This window comes from Ambystoma mexicanum, chromosome 12 (assembly GCF_040938575.1).
Source record: "Ambystoma mexicanum isolate Mex_15411 chromosome 12, UKY_AmexF1_1, whole genome shotgun sequence".
Classification (NCBI taxonomy): Eukaryota; Metazoa; Chordata; class Amphibia; order Caudata; family Ambystomatidae; genus Ambystoma; species Ambystoma mexicanum.
Window position 1 is genome coordinate 1,223,903,057 of NC_090936.1, and position 21,579 is coordinate 1,223,924,635.

Below are 21,579 nucleotides of genomic sequence, written 5' to 3' on the forward strand. Positions count from 1 at the left end.
TTCGGGCTTAGCTCTGCCCGAGGATCTTCACCAAGTTGATGGCGGTGGTGGCAGATCTAATGAGGGGAGGGATTCACATCATTCCCTACCTGGATGACTGGCTGATCAAAGCTCGCCCTCCCGAACAGGCACTGGAACATCTCAGCAGCACCTGCCACTACCTCCACAAACTGGGCTTCTCCCTCATCATCAAGAAGTCTCAGGGAACACTGTCTCAAATGCATCAATTTGTTTCCCGAGTTGAGGGATCAAGATATCTTGCAGCTGGTAATGAGATTTCAAAATGCCCAATATCTACCAGCATTCAACTTCCTGAAGTTGCTGGGCCTCATGGCATCCTGCATTTTCCTGGTGCCAGACTGTCACAGTGCGTGCCTCAAAAACCCTGGAACTGATGGGCCCACCCCAGTCACTGGCACCCATAAGGGCTTATCAAGCCCCAAAGGAGTGTCCTAGGACCTCCTGGACTCAATCCTGGCACCATTGGCGCCAGGCTCATAATATGTGTTGAACTGCATGGGACTACTTACTCAGCCTAGTGAGGCTGAACTTTTCTGCATACCTATGGTGTGGCTGAGGGACTACTTTACCTGAAAGGCAGGGTGTGGTAAAAGGACTACTTTACCTGGAACTACTTGCAAGGCTATTTAAGCCACACCTGCAGCATACGCCGTGTCTGCTCAGTCCTCAAACTTCTACAGCCACGCCCGTTCTGAGATTTCAATCCATCGGTACCTGAATGAAGAAGAGAAGAGAACAGGAGTTAGTACAGCAACGAAGTCCTTACCTGAAGTATTCCATCCACTCGGTCGCGCCTTCAGCTGATCTCCGGACCGCCGCTCTTGCAGAGAAGAAGGTATCGTACAGGCATCCAATACTCACCCGGGGTCTGCACTCTTCCGGAATACGCTGGAGCATTTCTTCCCATCGCCGTCCTGGAGCCGTGCCACGCCTGCAAAGAAGGAAAAGAAACAGCAGGTTAGTCGCGCACGAAAAGGAACAGTTATTCAGACATTCAGCGCCACTCACTTGCACTATACTCTCCTGAAGGAAATCTGTTCAGCATCTTAGGGAGAATCAATCCTTCATCCGAAATCTATGCAAATCCGCGCCTGAAAGAAAAGACAAAATACAGGTTTAAAACTTGGGCAATACGGACCTTAAGCACCTATACCAAGCATCCATTGGCATAGAGACTTACCTGCTTAATCCAGCAATCCCAGACTCAGCAACAGCGCCACTGGATCAGTGAAGTAACTAGGTCCGGGGAAAGACTGTGCCTACTGCGCCCCTGCTAGAGATTGCAGGATGGAGAGCCTACCTCACAAAATTCCAAGGTGAGACAGAAGAGGAGCAGGGCATCAGGAGGCTAAAGGAGGTGGGACCAATCCAGCCCCACTCAGTAGCTAATATCTTGTTTCGACCTTGCAGACAAACGCCTCCTGGGGTGATAACAAGGGAGAAGACGCGGGCAAGCATCATCTTTCAAGCAGTGCCACGCTAGTGCAGACATCATTCGTGCGGCTACATGCTACGCCCCAGTGGAGACCAGGTGAGCGTGACAGAACGCGAAGCCTTATGCACATTTTCTACCTGGGCGTCATGGAAACCTCTGACACAGACCAGCTAGCCCAGCTGTTGGGGGAACTCAGGGCTGAGGTACATTCAGCTCGGCAGGAAACCAATGCTTTGAGGAGAGAACTAATTGTGGCCAAGGATCGTACCGATGAGCTCGCTAGACAATTGCTTCAATCACAGGCGGGGCAAACACCATTACCAGGATTGGGGTCAACGGTTCCGACTACACCAAGCAATCCAGTTCAAGTGGTTCTTCCAGGAGCAGTACCTTTGGCACCTCCAGAACGCTTTTCAGGAGACCCAAATAGGTATGCGGTTTTTATAAATCAGTGCCGACTACATTTCCTATGTAGACCAGGAGCTTTTCCAAATGACCAATCTAAGGTGGCCTTTGTGCTTTCATATCTCAGTGGCAGTGCTGCGGACTGGTCGGTACCACTAGTCAATCGGGACGATCCCATCTTGCAAGACTTCCAGAGGTTCCAATTGGACATGGAGAAATTGTTTGCCCGCCACTCTCAGGGTCAGGCATTGGATAATGAACTCTTGTCTCTGCGTCAAGGCAACCAAGATATGTTAACTTACATCGCAACCTTTAATAGACTGGTAGTGGAAACCGAGTGGCCGAACGACAAAAGAACAACGCTGTTTTACTGTGGTTTGAGAGGGGAGTTAAAGGATGTTTTAGCACAAGTGGTCAACCCTCCCAGAGATTGTGCGGAATACATAGACTTGGTGGTTCAGCTTGATCATAGACTACAGAACCGTAAGGCAGATCGAGCTAGATTGGACACTCAGGTATTAGTGCGCCCAAAGGAAAATGCATCCAAGACCACTGACTTGACCGAGCCCATGCAGATTGGAGGAGTGTGCGGGCCGTTATCCAAGGCTGAAAGCGATAGGAGAAGACAACAACAGTTGTGTTTGTATTGTGGGTCAGCCAGCCATTTCCTCCGGGAGTGCCCAGTAAAACCACCCAAGAAAGCAGTTGGGGTTGCCGGCAAAGTTGAAGCAAACCAGAGTCGGAAAACTTCCCCGCCCGACAAGCATAGAGGTCCGCTTGCCGAGCAAAAAGAAGGACTCCCAGACCTCGCACCTAGCCTTGCCAATGATCCTCATAAGTCACCAACAGCCGTCTCGAATGCATGCAGTCAGAGCATATATCGATAGCAGAGCCATTGGAAAATATATGGATCAAGAATTGGCTACAAGGATGAATCTTCCTCTTTGCGAAAAGGCACCAACAGATTTAGTCACCACTGTCGATGGAACTGAGACCGCTTCGGGTCCGGTAACGCACTCAACGACAGAGATGACACTTTTGTGCCAAGACGGACATCGGGAAGCCATTGTGCTCGATATAATCAAGGCTCACCAATTTCAAATAATTCTGGGAATGCCATGGCTAGAATCACACAATCCTTGCATCGACTGGCGTGCTGAGAGGCTGACCTTCTCGGTTGAATGTGCTCGTACTTGTTATCAAGCAAAAGAACCTTTGGTCAAGGAAGTGACAACGATCTTGAGTCTAAATAACCCGCTACCTCCGGTATACCAAGACTATCAGGATGTTTTCCAGAAGGATCAAGCTAACACTCTTCCTCCCCATAGATCGTATGACTGTCAGATCGACCTCATAACAGGCGCACAGATTCCATGCGGTCGAATCTATGCACTCACTAAACATGAAAATCTGCATTTAAGAAAGTATCTAGACCAGTACCTGGCTAACGGTTGTATCTGCCCGTCCAAGTCCCCGCAAGTCTCACCCTTATTCTTCGTGCCTAAGAAGGAGGGAGACCTAAGGACTTACATCGATTACCGCGCATTGAACCAAGTCACTGTTAAAAACAGTTACCCCTTGCCGCTAATTCCTGAACTATTGGATCAAGTAAAAGATGTCCGAATTTATACCAAGTTAGATCTCAGAGGAGCATACCACCTGGTGCGAATTAAGAAAGGGGACGAATGGAAGACCGCCTTCCGCACCAAACACGGGCTATTTGAATACCAAGTGATGCCCTTTGGCCTTTGTAACGCCCCAGCGGCGTTCCAGTATTTCATGAATGACGTCCTGCGAGAATTGATTGATGTGTGTGTTGTAGTATACATTGACGACATTCTGGTATATTCCCCATCTGAACAAGAACATGTGAAACACGTCCATGCTGTTCTGGACAAACTTCAACAACACAGACTATTTGCAAAACTGGAAAAATGCTTCTTCCATGTTACTGATGTCGAGTTCCTTGGATTTGCCCTAACCCCTCATGGTGTACGCATGGATTCGCAGAAGGTTGATGCCATCCTGAACTGGCCTTTTCCAACCTCAACTAAAGGAGTACAGAGTATGCTTGGATTCGCGAACTTCTATCATCACTTCATTCCAGTTTTTTCACAGCTAGTACATCCCATCACCTCTCTACTGCGAAAGAACAAACATTTTCAATGGTCAGAGGAGGCAGAGAAAGCTTTCCAGGACTTAAAACAAAAATTAATCTCAGCTCCATTCCTGAAACACCCTCGTCCAGATCTACCATACGTGTTTGAGACTGACGCTTCCAGCTTGGCAATGGGAGCGATCCTCGCGCAAAAGGATCCTGAAACAGGTCAACTTCACCCGGTAGCCTTTTGGTCACGGAAATTCACGGCACCAGAACTGAATTATGCCATTACGGACAAAGAGCTTTTGGCCATCAAGGCGGCCTTCAAGGCTTGGCGGCATTATCTTTTAGGAGCAAGGCATACGATCACAGTAATCACTGATCACCGCAATCTGAAGGTGGCGAAGGCTCAATCATCTCGCCAACTCCGATGGGCATTATTTTTTGCTGAATACGACTTTGTAATTACTTACCAACCTGGTTGTCGAAATGGCAAGGCGGATGCCCTTTCTCGTATAGGGGTAGACGAGGAATCCACCAACCCCAACCCAGTGCCCATCATTCCCGGAGAAAGAATCTTAGGAATTACAACGTCTCTAACCTTAGATGACATCCACGAGGAAATTACACATCTCATGGATACCAACACTCTGAGGGATTGGCCAACCAAAAGTGCTCACCACTCAGTCTCAAACCAATTACCATATTTTCAGGGACGTCTCTACCTGCCCAGCAAAGAACTTCAGAAAAAGGTCATTGCAAATTACCACAAATCACTGGTAGAAGGTCATCCTGGGATCGCTAAGACCGAAGACAAGATCAAGCGACACTTTTGGTGGCCAACATGGCGTAAGGACATCAAGCAGTTTGTGCTATCCTGTGGAGTTTGTGCACAAAACAAGGCCCAAAAGAAGAGATCACCAGGTCAACTGCAACCACTGGATATTACGCCTACGCCGTGGCATACATTGTCTCTTGATTTTATAACTGACCTTCCTCCTTGTAATGGGTTCAACACAATTTTGGTGGTGGTGGACTTGTTTTCCAAAATGGCCCATTTCATCCCACTGAAGGGCTTACCCTCAGCTTCAATCCTGGGTAAAGAATTCTTAGAACAGATAGTCCAAATACACGGATTCCCTTCCATCCTGATTTCAGATTGTGGCAGCCAATTTATCTCACGTTTTTAGAAAAAGTGTTGCGAGTTAGCTCAAATCGATGTAAGTCTTTCCACCAGCCACCATCCCCAAACTAATGGTCAGACTGAGAGGACCAACCAGACTTTGGAGCAATAACTCAGATGTATGTTACACCAAACGGAAAGCAGCTGGAAAGATATTTTATGGATAACCGAGTACACCTATAACAATTCCCTACACTCCAGCATTGGACAGAGCCCTCTCTATAGCATTTATGGGATGCATCCACGAACCTCTAATCTTGACCCACCTCAACTTCTGGAAATGCCAGCAGTAAGAAGTTTGCACAGTACTATTACTCAAGCCTTTAAACAAGCAACATACCATCTGAGACAAGCTAAAGGAAGATACAAGAAATCGGCAGACATGCATAGAAGTGAAGCTCCAAGGTATCAAGTTGGAGATGAAGTCTGGCTGGCATCGAAGCACATACCAAGGAAAGGAACCCGTACCTTCAATCCCAGATATGTAGGTCCATACACCATTAAGGCCATCATCAATCCGGTAGCTGTGAAATTGGACTTACCGCCACACATGAGGATTCATCCCGTGTTTCATGTCTCACTTTTGAAACCAGTGCAACCTGGGACCCGAGTACAGAAACCACCGAAACCGATCACGGTCGACGGGGAACCTGAATTTGAAGTTAAGGATATCCTGGACTCAAAAATCATCAAATCAAAACTATTTTATCTAATAAACTGGAAAGGATATGGGCCACATGAAATATCGTGGGAACCTAGTGAACACATTCATGCTCCACAGCTGTTAAAAAGATTTCATCATAATCACCTGAACAAACTGGGAACAATAGGAGAACCCACCATTAGGTGGGGCTTGGGGGGGAATGCTGTCTCGGTGCGTGCCTCAAAAACCCTGGAACTGATGGGCCCACCCCAGTCACTGGCACCCATAAGGGCTTATCAAGCCCCAAAGGAGTTTCCTAGGACCTCCTGGACTCAGTCAAGGCGCCGTTGGCGCCAGGCTCATCATATGTGTTGAACTGCATGGGACTACTTACTCAGCCTAGTGAGGCTGAACCTTTCTGCATACCCAGGGTGTGGCTGAGGGACTACTTTACCTGAAAGGCAGGGGGCCTCATTACGACCCAGGCGCTGGACCATGGTGCTATTAGCACCATGGTCCATGCCGGTCTCCAGCATGGTGGATGGCGGAATTACCGCCCCCATCACAAGGTTGGCGGGGGCGGTAATTCCCCATTCACCATTTGCCCTTCCCCATTCCCATTTCGCCCCATAGGGCATAATGGGGATGGGGAAGGCGCTAATTACGGCACCGTAATTAGCTCCAAGGTCCCTTAGCGGGTTGGATTTTAACGCCTGCAAAAAGCAGGCGTTAAAGCCTCCAACCCGCTAAGGGACCTTGTAATCAGGCGCTAATGGTTTAACAGCACCGACGCTCTTTACGGCGCCGTTAAACCATTAGCGCCAGGGTCGTAATGAGGCCCAGGGTGTGGTAAAGGGACTTCTTTACCTGGAACTACTTGCAAAGCTATTTAAGCCACACCCTGCAGGCAGAACACGCTTCACGTTATTCTGCACTATTGCAGCGTAACGCTCACCGTGTCTGCTCAGTCCTCGAACTTCTACAGCCACGCCCGTTCTGAGATTCCAATCCATCGGTACCTGAGGGAAGAAGAGAAGAGAACAGGAGTTAGTACAGCAACGAAGGCCTTACCTGCAGTATTCCATCCAATCGGTCGCGCCTTCAGCTTATCTCCGGACCGCCGCTCTTGCAGAGAAGAAGGTATCCGTACAGGCATCCAATACTCACCCGGGGTCTGCACTCTTCTGGAATACGCTGGAGCGTTTCTTTGCATCGCCGTCCTGGAGCCGCGCCGCGCCTGCAAAGAAGGAAAAGAAACAGCAGGTTAAGTCGTGCATGAAAAGGAACAGTTATTCAGACATTCAGCGCCACTCACTCGCGCTATACTCTCCTGAAGGAAATCTGCTCAGCATTTTAGGGAGAGTCAATCCTTCATCCAAAATCCGTGCGAATCCGCACCTGAAAGAAAAGACAAAATATAGGTTTAAATCAGCAATCCCAGACTCAGCAACAGCACCACTGGATCAGAGAAGTAACTAGGTCCGGGGAAAGACTGCGCCTACTGCGCCCCTGCTAAAGATTGCGGGACGGAGAGCCTACCTCACAAAATTCCAAGGTGAGACAGACGAGGAGCAGGGCATCAGGAGGCTAAAGGAGGTGGGACCAATCCAGCCCCACTCAGTAGCTAATGAGTAGCTAATATCTTGTTTCAACCTTGCAGATAAACGCCTCCTGGGGTGATAACAAGGGAGAAGACACGGGCAAGCATCATCTTTCAAGCCGTGCCATGCCAGTGCAGACATCATTCGTGCGGCTACGTGCTACGCCCCGTGGAGACCAGGTGAGCGTGACACAGAGGCCCATCTAAGGATGAGGTCCCTCCAGTGGGCCCTCATATCCCAATGGTCACAGTTTTCAGGCAGGATGACGGACCTTTGTCTTCAAGAACTGCTCTGGTATTGAATTTAATCCAGAGTGAACAGAGCTGTGAGAGCTTCACTAAAGTTCTGCGTGCACGGTGGCAGAACAAACAGAGCCCTGAAGAGACCCACAGCAACACCAGCGAGTCAGGAGGAGACATCAGGACATACCAGTGAGTTGGCCTGAAGCAGGTGACCCCGGGATGCTCAGAAGGAGACCGCTATGTGATAATGCTTATTTTGAATACTGAACAATTGAATTGATGCAAACTGGGCACAACTCTCCTAATGAGGGATTCCAAATAGGGGACCATTGTAACCTGCATTGCCAAAGCCATAGAAAAGTGATAATAAGGCAAACTGGGCGCAACTCTTCTAATGAGGGATCCCAAATAGGGGACAATTGTATCCAGCATTACCAAAGCCAAAGAAGAGTGATAATTAGACAACTGGGCACAACTCTCCCAGAAAGAGATGTCAACTGGTAGATAATTGTAACCTGCATTGCCAGCAGCCAGGAGTTTACCCGACCAGAGAACAAAGGCTGCAGCAGCAAAGCCCTCCTTGTATGAGAGATTAAGGAGGAGAGAACTTTAACCTGCATTGCCAAAAGCCAAGAACAATTATCCTTTTGGTGGAATATCAATTTGGAAAGAGATGTAACACATTTTGTTAAGAGTCAAAAGACTATCAAGAGAAGCAGTTGTTGGTTCAAATCTCCTCAGTGTAGAGAGTTTGAAACAAGCCTTACTACAGAGTACACATTGTAGTAGTAGGAGTTTTATCCTGGCAGGCGAGTAAACCAGGAAAGGGACCAATCGCAGTTAGTCCTGGCAGGCGAGTATACCAGGAAGAAGAAGATGATTTAAAGTGCTGTGGCTGTGGTGGAAAAGAAGTCTAAATTCCATCACATTTTACCTCACTACATCTATGCTGGTCCAGAAACAACGGTACTGTTAAGTTTACCGGCACCGTTGTTTCCGGACCGGCATATGACAGGTCTGCATGATGAGCCACTCTGCCCGACAGGTCGGACCCTGCTGGACACAGCAGCCATGGTAAGCAGACCGTCACAAAAGCACTGGCACCATTATTAACGGTGCTGGTGCTTCTGTGTTCCCCATTCCCATAGTCCTATGGGACTCTATGGGATTGGGTAACAACATATTACTGGCGCCTGACTTTCCGGCCACTGGGTTGCAATATTCTGGTCTTACCGGCAAGCCAGGCGCCGGTTTTACCGGCATGGTTACCGCCGGACTCGTAATGAGGCCCATTGTCTTGTTGAACTTGAACTGTGGCATTTCAGAAAGTAATCGCTGAACCATCCTTACTAAAGTCTTTCTTTTAAAGAAGTATGATGTGCTAACAAGGGCTTGGCCTTTTGAGAAAAGAACACTTGCATTTGATTTATGGTTTTATGTTTGGAGGAAAAGACATTTGTTTTACAAAGCAGGAGGTGTTTGCAGGATAAGTCATTTGTTTTACCAAGCAGGGCGTTGTGGAAAAGCTCACAATTGCTTTGATTTGTAAACAAGCCTTTGGAGGAAAGATATTAACTTTGCCAAGTGAAAGGATATAGTGAATGGAAAAGACTGTGGGCCTCATTACAAGTTTGGTGGTAGCCTTGCCCGTAAAACCGTCAGGCTGCCACCAAACTTGCACATTTTTCAGGCCCCTGGCAATGGGGAAATACAGGGCCATTACAACCATGGCGGACCTTGCATTTCTCCATTGCCAGGAGCCGGAAATATTTACTCCCCATTCCCTTTGAGCCCCATAGGGCTCAATGGGAATGGGGAGGTCGGATGAACCGGCACCATTCTGAATGGTGCTGGTGCATCCGACATGCTCTGCTTGCGGGTGCCATTCCACCTGCCAGGTCCGACTTGGCGGGTGAAAAGGCACCCACGAGCAGAACTCGTAGTTTGCTGGTCCGGTAACTACGGTACCCGCAAGTTTACCGGTACCATAGTTACCAGACCGGCAAACTTGTAATGAGGTCCAGTGTATGCTACATTGAATGGAACTTTGCTATTACCCTGACATTTCTTGAAACTGTACTTTGTTTCAGCTATTCCTGAATTCACCCAAGGGAAGGGAATCCAACCCTGGTCACAAGGATTACTGTTTATGACTTTTGAGTTTGACTTGATATGTTATTTTGTGGAATTTAAGAAAGCCAAACAAACCTTGTATAATGTTGTTGTGTATATCAGTGTGAGGGTCAGATCCTTTTTGGACACTAGGTCATTTTTCTTTAGCTTTAGTTTGTTAGCCCGGGACATCCTTGTTAGGTTAGGGAAAGGTAGGTGTTTCTCTCACTCCTTTTTATTTAATAAAATGGCAACTTGTGAGAAAAGTATATCTTTGTGTCCGTCTCGCATTTCTGACCCCTAACACCATGCACTACTTCAACAAAAGAGGAGGTGCAGGGTCACCACCACTGTGCAAGGAAGCAATGTAGCTCTGGCTGTTGGCTGTTCATTTAGCCGGGCAAAAGAATACAACGCGGGTGCTCCGAGCAGGCAGAGCACGACCTCCCACGAGTAGGAGTTGGCTCAGTAAATCCTTTTAGAGATCATAGCCCTCTGGGGATCCCCTCAAGTGAATCTGTTTGCCTCTAGGGTCAACAGGAATTATGACCTTTTCTGCTCCAGGGAATTTCCTGAGAGAGGTGCTCTGGGTGATGCGGTTGGGGTGGACTAGGAATTTCCACTCCAATACATGCTCTCGCCAGTCCCCATCATCCCTCAATTCATCAGGAGACTGAGGAAGTTCGATAAATCCATGATCCTGATTGCCCCAGATTGGGCCAGAAGGACGTGGCACCCTGACCTTCTGTCCATGTCCATCTGCCCTCCATTCTGTCTTCCTCAGGAGGTGGATCTATTCTTGCTGGAGGGAGGCTGTCTTCCTCACCCAGTAATCAGATCGCTGAACCTACACACCTAGTTTCTGAGAGGTTAAGATACATAGATTGGGATCTCCCAAAAGACGTTATGTGCGAAGACCAGCAACTAAAACACTATACCGCACAGGGTGGAACAAGTTTTGCAGCTGGTGTAGAGATAAAGATGTAGATCCCTTCTCTTCCAATACACCTGCAGTGCTTTCTTTGTTACTACAACTAGTCCATCAAGTGCTGAAGGTGGCTACCGTAAGGGATGCTTGGCATTGTTATCAATATTAAAATGCACCCCCTAACAGGGCTAATATTTTAAGATGCCTATTGTGGACTAATGAATGCCAACGTGCCGGCTCTATTTTTGGTTCTGTCCTGGGATTTGAATCTGGTTCTTACATTTCTAATGGAAGCACTGTTTGAACCGCTCCATTCATGTTCTCTCAGCCTTCTAACATGGAAGACCATCTTTTTAGTGGCCATCACTTCTGCACGCAGGCTTAGTGAATTACAAGTCCTATCCGGAAAGCCACTATTTACGGTATTCTCTAAGGAGAAGGTTGTTTTGAAGGGTGTGTCCCTCTTTCTGAGTTTGAGTTTCATTTATCTAAAAAATTACACTGCCGGGTTCCTACCCTTCTAAGGATGAAGAGAGGTTACACAGACTTGACCCAAAAAGAGTTCTTAGCTTTTATATTTTAGGAATGTCAAATATTCGACAGAATGATCAGTTATTCATTGGCTATGCTTGTCACAAACCAGGCCACGGCGTGACCAAGCAGAGTCTTTCAAGATGGCTTATCCTGTGTATTTCGGAGTGCTACTCCATTGCTAGTATCATCTCAGAGCCCATTCCACCAGGAGAGTGGGAACTACTTCGGCTCTACAACAAGGTTTACCAGTGCAGGACATTTGCAATGCTGCAATGTGGTCCTCCCTCCATACATTCTCAAAGCACTCTTGCTTAGATACCCCGTCTGGTCAGGACACTCGATTTGGAAGAGCGGTTCTGCACAACATTATTTATGTGCTAATTGAAACAACGTAAGAATCCGCTTCTCCCATCTCCATCTTCAAAACTGCTATAGAAGTCTATCTAAAATGCGGAATCTGTGGGACGACACCATGCATTAGAAGAACAAATTACTTACCCCTGGTAATGTTGTTTCTGATGGATATTCCTCCTATGGAGTTCTCTGTCAACATTATGTACCTTGGGAGGCCATATACAATACAGCTACATGGGCCTCTCACCTCAGCTTTCTGCAAACATTACGTGCTGGACTCCATCTCTAGGGCTGATGCCCAATTAGGGACAGACAGTCCACAGCAAGATTGTTGCAATCATTTAATTCCATACTCCCACTGATAGAGTACTGCTTTACTCTCCCATAAGTATGGTGGAAGAGGACGGGACGTAGGAATAAGGAAAAGTTACTCACCATAGTGACTACTGTACTCCTTGTCCAATGTGGTGTCCAGACATTTGGTCGACTGAAAACTGGTCGAATGACATTTGGTCGACGCAATTTGGTCGAAAACCAAATGGTCGAATTTTTTTTTAATTGTATATTTATTTTTTGGGTTTTCGTTTTTTAAAAAAAGGGTTTTTTAGAAAAAAAAGGGGGTTGGGGGGACCCCCAATAAAAAAAAAAAACGGGGTGAAAATAAAAATAAAAAAAATTCGAACATTTGGTTTTCGACCAAATTGGTTCGACCATTTGTCCAGTCGACCAATTTATTTCGACCAAATGACTGGTAACCGTCCAATGTATCCTTTCCTCCATATGCCCAGCCTCCATCCCCCTAAAACTAGTTAGACAGGTTCTCCTGGTTCTCTCAGCGGTTCATGAACTGAGGAAAACTAGCGTGAGAGGCTGAGTTCAGTGCATGGTCACCTTTGCACTCTCTAAATTCTTAGGTGAAGCACGCTTGGGTTTGCTATTGCTCCATGCCTGTCCAAGCTCTGTGGGAACTCCCGTAAGTATGGAGGAAAGGGGACATTGGGCTAGGAGTACATTGGTCAGTATGGTGAGTTGAGTAACTTTTCCATTGTACTGTTGGAGAGAAGAGTCTCCCCTCAGAGGAGAAGCCTGAGGAAGGGAACAAAAAATCTGGGAAGCGCCAAACAGAAGGTGAGAAAGTGTGGAACCAGTCATTTTGGCCACTCCAGCAGGAGGAGAGTAGGGAACTCTGGAGGCAAGGGGAGCTCCATGATGCAACATGGAGGCAGTAAATTAGGCGACCCAGTCCCCACCTGTTTTCTCACTGCTGGTACTGACAAACTGGGTCTTAAAACATACAGCAGCCAGAAAAGAAATCGGAGTCTGGTGTTCCACATGCAAATGCAGGCTGCTGCTTTCAGCTGCCCACACAAACTCAGAAAGGGGAGAGCAAATTCATCATGAACTAGGCAGGCAGAGTACTGGCACGCGTAGCTGGCATGATTCCCGAACATAAAAATTGTGACAACAATCGTCCACTTTTGGAAAGACATTACTGCTGAGAATTTTTATTTTAAATGTTCAAGCAAATCCTCCTCTATTAATTTAAAAGAATCAACTGTAATAGAATTTTGTATAAATGTAAGGTTTAGGACATAAACCAAATGCATTTAAAAAAAGATTCCCAGACTCAAACATGCCCCAATTTCTCTCTCCTGGGTAAAAGAGGGGGAGGGCATACCCACAATGGGAGGAGGTGGGTTCATAGTGTCAGGGTCAATCAGGACCATGAACTCCAGGAAGGACAGCCCAACAATCAGAGCCCATATTGCCTCAATCATCCTATTATTCACAATATAAAAGGGGCCAACACTCAGCTAGATTATTATGGGTAAAGATGGCGTTTCAACATTTAGAGGATGAGAGAGAAGTGGAGCAGACGGGGCAGCAAGATGAAGAGGCCAAGTGTTTAAGTGGTTTGATCAGGAGGGTCACCTGGGAGTAAACAGGATGTGGCTAATCCGGTCAACGACAGTGAGAATGAGGCCATGACAAAACTAAAGAGCAGATGGCCTGTTGAAGACCTGAGCAGAAAAGAGGCTGAGTGCCAGACAGGGACTGATAGAAAAGGGTGGCAGAATGAGCGGGGGCTACATCACCATAGCATTATAGTGCAGGTTAGGGGCTAAGACTAGGGTGGCAATGACTGTGTCCAGTAAGGTTAGGCAGTGAACGTAGTCCCACCAGATTGATATATGAACTTTCCTAGATGTAAAGTGCCGGATTTAACTGTTATTGATATGTCTACCAGTGACCATAAATTATTGCATGTTGATCTGTGGTTCACAACACTGGCAGAACAAACTTTACGATATTCTGAAGGCCTGACTGTAAACCCCAAAGGCAACAGAATAAGATGGACCTATTCCAAAACTAAGAGATTTACTTCTGTGTTAATGCAAGATTTTTGTGAAATGTCTACGGTTAATCGTGCACGGCTCTTTGGTACTGGGATTTTTACTGATCATTTGAATGATATTTGTGAATATACTATGAAAAATTATAATAGATTAACGACTAATAGATCACAACACAAACAATCTTTTGATGTCGAGGTTCACATTCGGAAATCTGTAATGAGGAGAGATATTCGTGCCATACTGAGAGAAAAAGCGGTGTGTACTGACACAACTCGTTTGATTAAAAATGTTAAGCAACAGTATAAGAACTGGGCGATAAATTAAAGGTCGTTAAGAGCTCAAAAAGATGGGGAGAAAATGCTTTATGCTATCAAAGGGAAAGATATCGCAAATTTCTGGCAAATTGTTAACAATGTTGACTGCTCACAAAAAGACTTACAATTCACCCAAATAAGCGAAAGAAGGTGGTGTGAACATTTTCTCAAAATTTATTCTTGCAATAATGCCAGACATTTTGACGGTACTTATGAACCCTGTGAATGGTCGTTAGATATTTCTACTACTAATATCACACGCATTATAATTAAATCCAGAAATTCGGGGGCTCCCGGCCCCAATAACCTATCAAATTTAATCTTAAAGGCTGATGTCAACCTATGGTCCGAAATTCTACACATCTTGTATAAAGACATCCTAATGACTAAAACCCTACCACAATCATGGAAACTAGCACTAGTTATTCCTATTTTTAAAAAAGGCTCCAGATTAACACCAGACAGCTATAGACCGATTGCTATTTCAGACCCCGAGTCCAAAATTTTCTCTTCCATTGTTCTAGAGGAATTGTTAGAATGGATTAAGCTAAATCGCATTCTTGACATTAAACAGATAGGCTTCAGAAAAGGAATTGGTATGGACTGTGGAGGTCTGATTTTGAGATCCCTGCTTTCCAAAGCCTTAGGTAAACATGGGAACTCGATCTATGTAGCCGCTATGGATCTCAGCAAAGCTTTCGATCTGGTAGATAGGGCCACTTTATGGCTAAAACTGTCCGCCCTGAAGATTCCTAACCACCTATTACAAATCATTATCAATCTGTATTCAGATACAAAGATCAAAGTAAGGCCTGTTGACATCTGAGATTGACATTTAAAACGGTTTGCGTCAAGGATGCATGCTTGCAGCCATGCTTTTTAATCTATATGTGTGTGATGCGGATAAAGCATTGGGAGGCAAAGGTCTAATTTCACCAAAGATTGGTGATATGCAACTGGAATGACTAGCATACGCCGACGATTTTTTGTTATTCGACTCCACAAAAGTCGGCTTACAAAGAATGATTGATGCGTTCGTAATTTTTATAGCAGATTTACGATTGAAAATTAATGCTGACAAAACTACCATCATACATCTGGGTAAACCTATGAAAAGATCTTCAAATCTAACTTGGAAAGTTGAAGGTAAAAGGATAACCCGTCAGTGTGGCTTCAAATATCTGGGTTATCTATTCTCTGGGTCTGGTTCCCCTGCCACTACAAAAAACACTTAAAGATTAAAACTGAAAGTATTTTTAAAGATTAAAACTGAAAGTATTTTAAGCCAAATGCGAAAATTGGAATCACTATACTGTAAATTTACTTTAGTGCCGCTTAAAAAATGTTACAATATGAAAGGAATACCAGGCTTGTTGTATGGGATGGAACTTCATGATTTGGAAGACTCTGATTACTTGAAACAACTAGAGAGCATGATATGGAAAGGAATTCTTTTCTTTCTACCTAAATCTGTCCCAATCGAGGCGATAAGATACGAATTGGGACTGCAATCTTAGAGGTTGATCATAAAATGGAAGAAGTTATGTTTATGGAGGAAGTGTCTTATTAATCCTGCAGATACGTTATACTCGATTACTGCCAATGACACTATAAACACATTTTATATCCACCAAAGTGAAGCAATGCAAACGTACCTCCAGGATTTAGGCCTATCAGTAGATATTGTTATCTCAAATCCTTTAAAAGTGAAGAAAATCGTAAAAGGGCACGATTGGCAGCAAACTATGCTGTATGTGATGTTATCGAAATCTATGTATCATATGTATTCATTCTGGAAGTGCTATCCAACTCTTGAAGCCTATCTAGAGACATACCCTGCGCGTGAATTACGCAATGTTTTCATGAGATTCAGATTTGATGTCCTAAAAACTAACTACATATTGAAAAGATTGCGGATAAAGAATGGGGGTGGTGTCGGTTTTGTAGAGAGGAAGGAATCGAAGAGACACTGCAGCATCTGCTGTTGGTTTTGCCCAGCCCTATTGCAACAACGTATTTTATATTTTAAACAATTTGTGAATCAACTACACTGCGTCAATAGAGAACTATTGTGGTATCAGATACGGCATGGTAACTCTAATGTGTTAAAAATAAGAGTCATAACCTTCCTGAAATTTTTTTGTAATTTGTCATGATATTAACATATTCTTACATTAAGAATCGTGTAATGATGCCTCTTATGATGAGCCTGTTTGAATACGAAATAAGGAAAGCTATGATTCGATTTGACGCTCTGAAACCAAGAAATGATTTGCCTCTTCTTAAACTGTTAAGTTATGATATGTTTTAGATAAATTTTATGCAGTTGGATGTCTAGGATGATTGCTATTGATTTGATAAAAGAAATGATTGTTTTTATATTTCTCTAATACGAAATCTTTAATGTACTTTTGTAAAGGTTTAACACAAACCAAAAACAATAAACAATAATAATAATAATAGTAAATCACATAGATACTTAGGTCATATGAACTTTCAAAATGAACCATTATGTAGCCCTCTATATGTTTTGGACTTCAACTCCCATGATCACTAGCCAGCGTAGCCAATGGTGCAGGATTGTGGGAGTTTTAGTTCAAAACATTTGGAGGGCTCATAATGAGTAACCACATGCATGGTAGGGCTTTTATTTTTACCATTTATGTTCCTAAGTAATGATGGTACGTTTCGTGCTACATATTGCACACATCTGCAAATATGCATGTTTCGTTGTTGAAATGTAATATACACAGAAACTGCATTGATGAATTAGTTTGACATAATGCTTGTTCACAATGGTCTTGAGCACAGATCTAGATCCAAAGGCTAGTGCAGTGTTGACCTGTTGATGCTTCAATCGTTTTAGTAATGGTATTCAATAACACTGTAACTAAAACATCTTTGTGTTTTTAGGAATGGTTTACAGTCATGGAGCACTACCACAGAAATTGTGCAACAATTTCTGAACTTGTCATAGGGAACGAGTACTTTTTCAGAGTCTTCTCTGAAAATATGTGTGGCCTCAGTGAGAATGCAACGAGGACAGAAAACAGTGCATTAATCGAGAAAGAAGGTTAGTTAAAAAGTATTGTTTATTGACCACAGTCACGTATTTATTAGAATGAAGAATCTTTGATTGTGAATAGTTTATTGAATCTAAGCAAGCATTGGTTTACTTTGCCACACAGGATTTCCTTTTGCATAACACTGATTAAGGGGGTCTGGGCTTGTTCACCACGCATAATACAGTGCAAGATTACACAAACTAGCCCCAGGCTCATTATTAGGTCACTTTGAACAATGCATCACTAACTTCAACTACAAGAGTCTTCCTTCGTAGCAGTAACCTATTTAAATTCCAACAGGAACTCTCTCTCTCTCTCTCTCTCTCTCTCTCTCTATATATATATATATATATATATATATATGATTTCTCTGTCGTCCTGGCTCTCCCTCCTTCCCAACTGGTTGGATACGCCTGCATCCGTAGCTGGCTGAAAAAGATAGCAGTCACTTTAAGAATTTTTGAAGGGGAAGGGCCTACGTCACGCGTGGGTCCTTCCTCGCTGCGGGCCCACACCCTACCCTTACGTCACCAACAGTCAACACCCAGTTCCTGTTTTTCCGCCTACTGGGCGGGTTGGATTTTTTTGCTGCGCTGCGACTCCCTTTCCGAGGCGCTCCTTTGGCTGTCCATCCCTTTTTCTCTAGTGATTGGTTCTTTATTTTATTTTTTTCAATTTGTTGTGCCTTCCTTTACGCATGCCATATGCGACAGGCTCAAGCAGTGCATCCGTTGCCAGAAGCATTTTTCAGCGGCCAATCCCCACTGTGCCTGAGTCTACCGTTTAGGTATACATCACTCGGTGATTACCTGCATATACAGGAGGGAGGCCGATACCGGTGAGAGGGGGACTATACCTTCAGGTGAGTTACTAGTTTCAGCACCAGCTGTAGGTACCCAAGGGTAGACTGCTGTCACGCCCCCATCATCCACGCGTCCCATGGACACACCCCATAATCCAGCCCCTGCTACCACCACCAAAACACGGCAGGCACATATGGCACACCAGGTCCCCACACGTGCCAGGACATACTCTCACCTGCAGGCCTGCCGGCAAGGGGTTGGCCAAGGTCAGCGACGCCGGTTTCTGCCTCATTTCCCATCCCGGCGTTGGCTCCCATTCCGGTGTTGGCAGTTGCCGTGGAGACGCGCCACGGGCATCCTGCAACGTCCCCGTTGCCGACGCCTGGGAGCTCCTCCTCAGCACGTTCGATCACGTGACGGATGACGAGAGTCACGTGATCGCTAGTCAGCGTTCAAAAGCAACGCGCTGACTGCCATCCAGCGCTTCACAGCTGATCCTGTTGGCCGCATTACGGATTACGGATTACAGACTACTTACTTGGCTATTTTTGACCTCGGATTGATCTTGGACTCTGATCTGGTTCTTCCCCTCACGGTACCTTTGCCTGGAACTTACTCCCTTCTGGTTACGACCTTGGCTCCTCCCCCGGATTGATATTTGGATTTCCCTTTGCTGTACCTTGCTGGAACTGTTTTCTCCTGGACTCAACCACGGTTTTGTCCCCGGACTGCTATTGGATTGCCCTTTTGTTACAGACTCTGTTCTTGGATCACGTGCCTTTCAGGATTCCCATACCTGATTGGCTCACAGGTTCTGGTTTCTACGTCAGGTGGTGATTACATCCTCCCAAGTGCATTGCCAGGCTGCCATCCGATAACATTCCTACACCAACATTGGGTTCCGACCAACTCCTAAGGGTAAGCCCCATTGTAGATTTCTTACGTATTCAGGTCTAGGGTTTTGTGTTTATTATCTAACCCCTGTGTTTGCCTTACAGTGGTCGGGGCGGGGGCATCTTCCGGCATTCCTGGTTCCGGCTGACGATGTTCACCACCTGTGGCCTCAAGGACCGCTCGGGCAGTAACTCCTTGTTTGCTCGAGTGGTACTTGGGGACGGAGGTATCATCGTCTACACGATCATCAAGTCTTGACAACTGCCTCCTCAGTTCCAGAGTCTTCACCTGAAAGTACCTCTGGTCGGGAAAGCACTATTACCTCCAGGTGGGAAAGTGTTAGTACCTGCAGGTGGGAAAGGGACACAGAAGACCCACCCGGTACCAGAAGAGTTATTTGCTCTGGACAAAATAACAACGGTACCGGCAAAACCATTTATTGCCTTGGTACACCGAACAGGCAAGGGTACGTGTAAAGAGGTTCGCGCCTCCGGGTTTCATTCGGTCCATATCTGATTCCCCTGTACCAGACAAAGCCAAGTATGCTTCTGCACATAAAACTTCTGGTACTTTGGTACTGAAAGATAAAGGTACCGAGGAAAACTCATAAGTCCTCTCATAAGAGGCATAAGCACTCTCACTCAAAATGTAGTCCGGTGCTGAATTCTCCACGAAAACACAAACGGAAGAAATCTCCTGTGGCTTTTGTCTCGGCTCGATACCGGAGAGCCAGAAAGACAATTGAACTTTCATTTCTGACTCTGAAGACTTTGACACTTCCACATTTTTTACTGTTCTGCCAGAAAAATTGTTGAGCACTCCTGTGAGAGCTCACACTCCTCACATTTTGCCTCAATGTTCTCCTCAGTCTGACGACAATGTTGGTGTCATGATCTCTGCTTCCAAAAGGTCAGGGTTTTCCCAACTCCCTTGGAAGCAGATCCATAACCCAGGTTCCGAGTGCCAACCAGTCCCAATTGGGACCTTTTGGACCCAGTCCTGGCGCCAGTGGCACCAGGCTCATAAATATGCCCAGTCCCAGCGCTGGAAGCGCCGGGCTCATAATGCTTGGGTGGACTTACCTGCAGCAGACCATGCTGCTTACTTGCCTGCCAGTTGAGCCTCTGATCCTCTTCTGATCCTCTTCTGTTTGGAACTACTTTTCCTGTTGGGTGGGGCTGGAGCCACTCCCTAGATTCAGAACACTGGAACTCTTCTGGAAGGCAGGAACTCTTTTCTTACCAGGAACTCTTTTCTTACCTAGGCGTGGCTGTGGAAGGAGACACCTAAGCACTACAGGAGGCTATTTAAACCACACCCGGTGGATGAATCTTGGCAGAACGCTCATCGTGTCTTCTGCATCCGGTCCTGGGCCTAAGGAAAAAGGCTTACCATCCTGACTCCAGTCTTCAGCAACACCTATAAAGACAAGAAAGAACAGGTTAGCATTCCGGCATCTGAAAGGAAAAGGCTTACCATCCTGAATCCAGTCTTCAGCAACACCTATAAAGACAAGAAAGAACAGGTTAGCATTCCGGCATCTGAAAGGCAAAGGCTTACCTACTCTTCGTGCGCTCCGGAGGTCTTCACACTGCATTCCGGCATCTGAAAGACAAAAGCTTACCAACTCTTCGCACGCTCCGGAGGCCGTCGGCGCTGCATCCCGCATCTGAAAGACAAAACAAGGTGCGTTTAAAGACATTGGGGAACTTTAATACTCACCTGCCAATACTCCTTTCCACATCTAACCCAGTGGGTATTCCGGCACCCTGCAGCCGCTCCGAACTTGTACCTGCAAAATAAAAAGACAGTTAGAGCGCATCGTGAAGCTGGCAACAAGCGCTTACTTACGTGCTTCCAGGCGCTTCTATTCCTCACACGGGCTCCATCTTCAACTCACTTCAGCCCGTCATCCGCCATCGCCGGAACCCTGCAAAACAAGAGACATCATTATTAAAGACTTTAAAGACATTTGAGTTACTCGAAACTTACCGTTCGTGCAGTAAACGACGGACAGCAGTCCTCTGAAGTCAAGAGGCCTGCGCTACCTATCCAGTGAGGAAACTGGTTACAGCACCCTGCCCCGAGGCAGATGGAGAGCTCGGCATTCACTTACCTAAGGTGAGAGCGTTAACCTTTGGGGGTCTACAGGAGAGGAGAAGAGGAAAGAGATAGGGACACCCCAATAACCCCAGTTCATTAACCCCCATATTTTCTATCTGCAGACATCTTACTCTACACGTCAGGCATACAGTGCACAGAGGTCCAGCCCAAAGAGCCAACCGGGTGCTGCACATCACCTTTGAAGATACGGTAGTCGCCCAGTCAAGACCGGCGCCTCTGCGAGAATCAGGTGAGCGTTACAGAACGCAAAGCCTACCGCAAAACTCTCGCCCAGGCGCTATGGAAACCTCGGATACTGACCACCTAGCCCGGTTACTTGGGGAACTAAGGGCAGAAGTGCATGCAGCTCGTCAGGAAACGAATGCTCTAAGAAGGGAACTAATTATTTCCAAGGAGAGAACAGATGATCTTGCTAGACAATTGCTACAGTCACAAGCCGGACAGACCCCGCTACCCGCATCAG

General features: G+C 45.9%; 1 protein-coding gene across 13 annotated transcripts in view; it reads left to right on the forward strand.

The window, feature by feature from the left end:
- MYBPC1 (myosin binding protein C1) overlaps window positions 1-21,579 on the forward strand; it is a 1,087,780-nt gene that overhangs the window by 849,432 nt on the left and 216,769 nt on the right. For all 13 annotated transcript variants that reach the window (XM_069629883.1, XM_069629891.1, XM_069629879.1 and 10 more), the window contains one exon: window positions 17,144-17,303. In XM_069629883.1, the coding sequence (XP_069485984.1) occupies window positions 17,144-17,303 (160 nt within the window). The remainder of the gene's footprint in view (window positions 1-17,143; window positions 17,304-21,579) is intronic.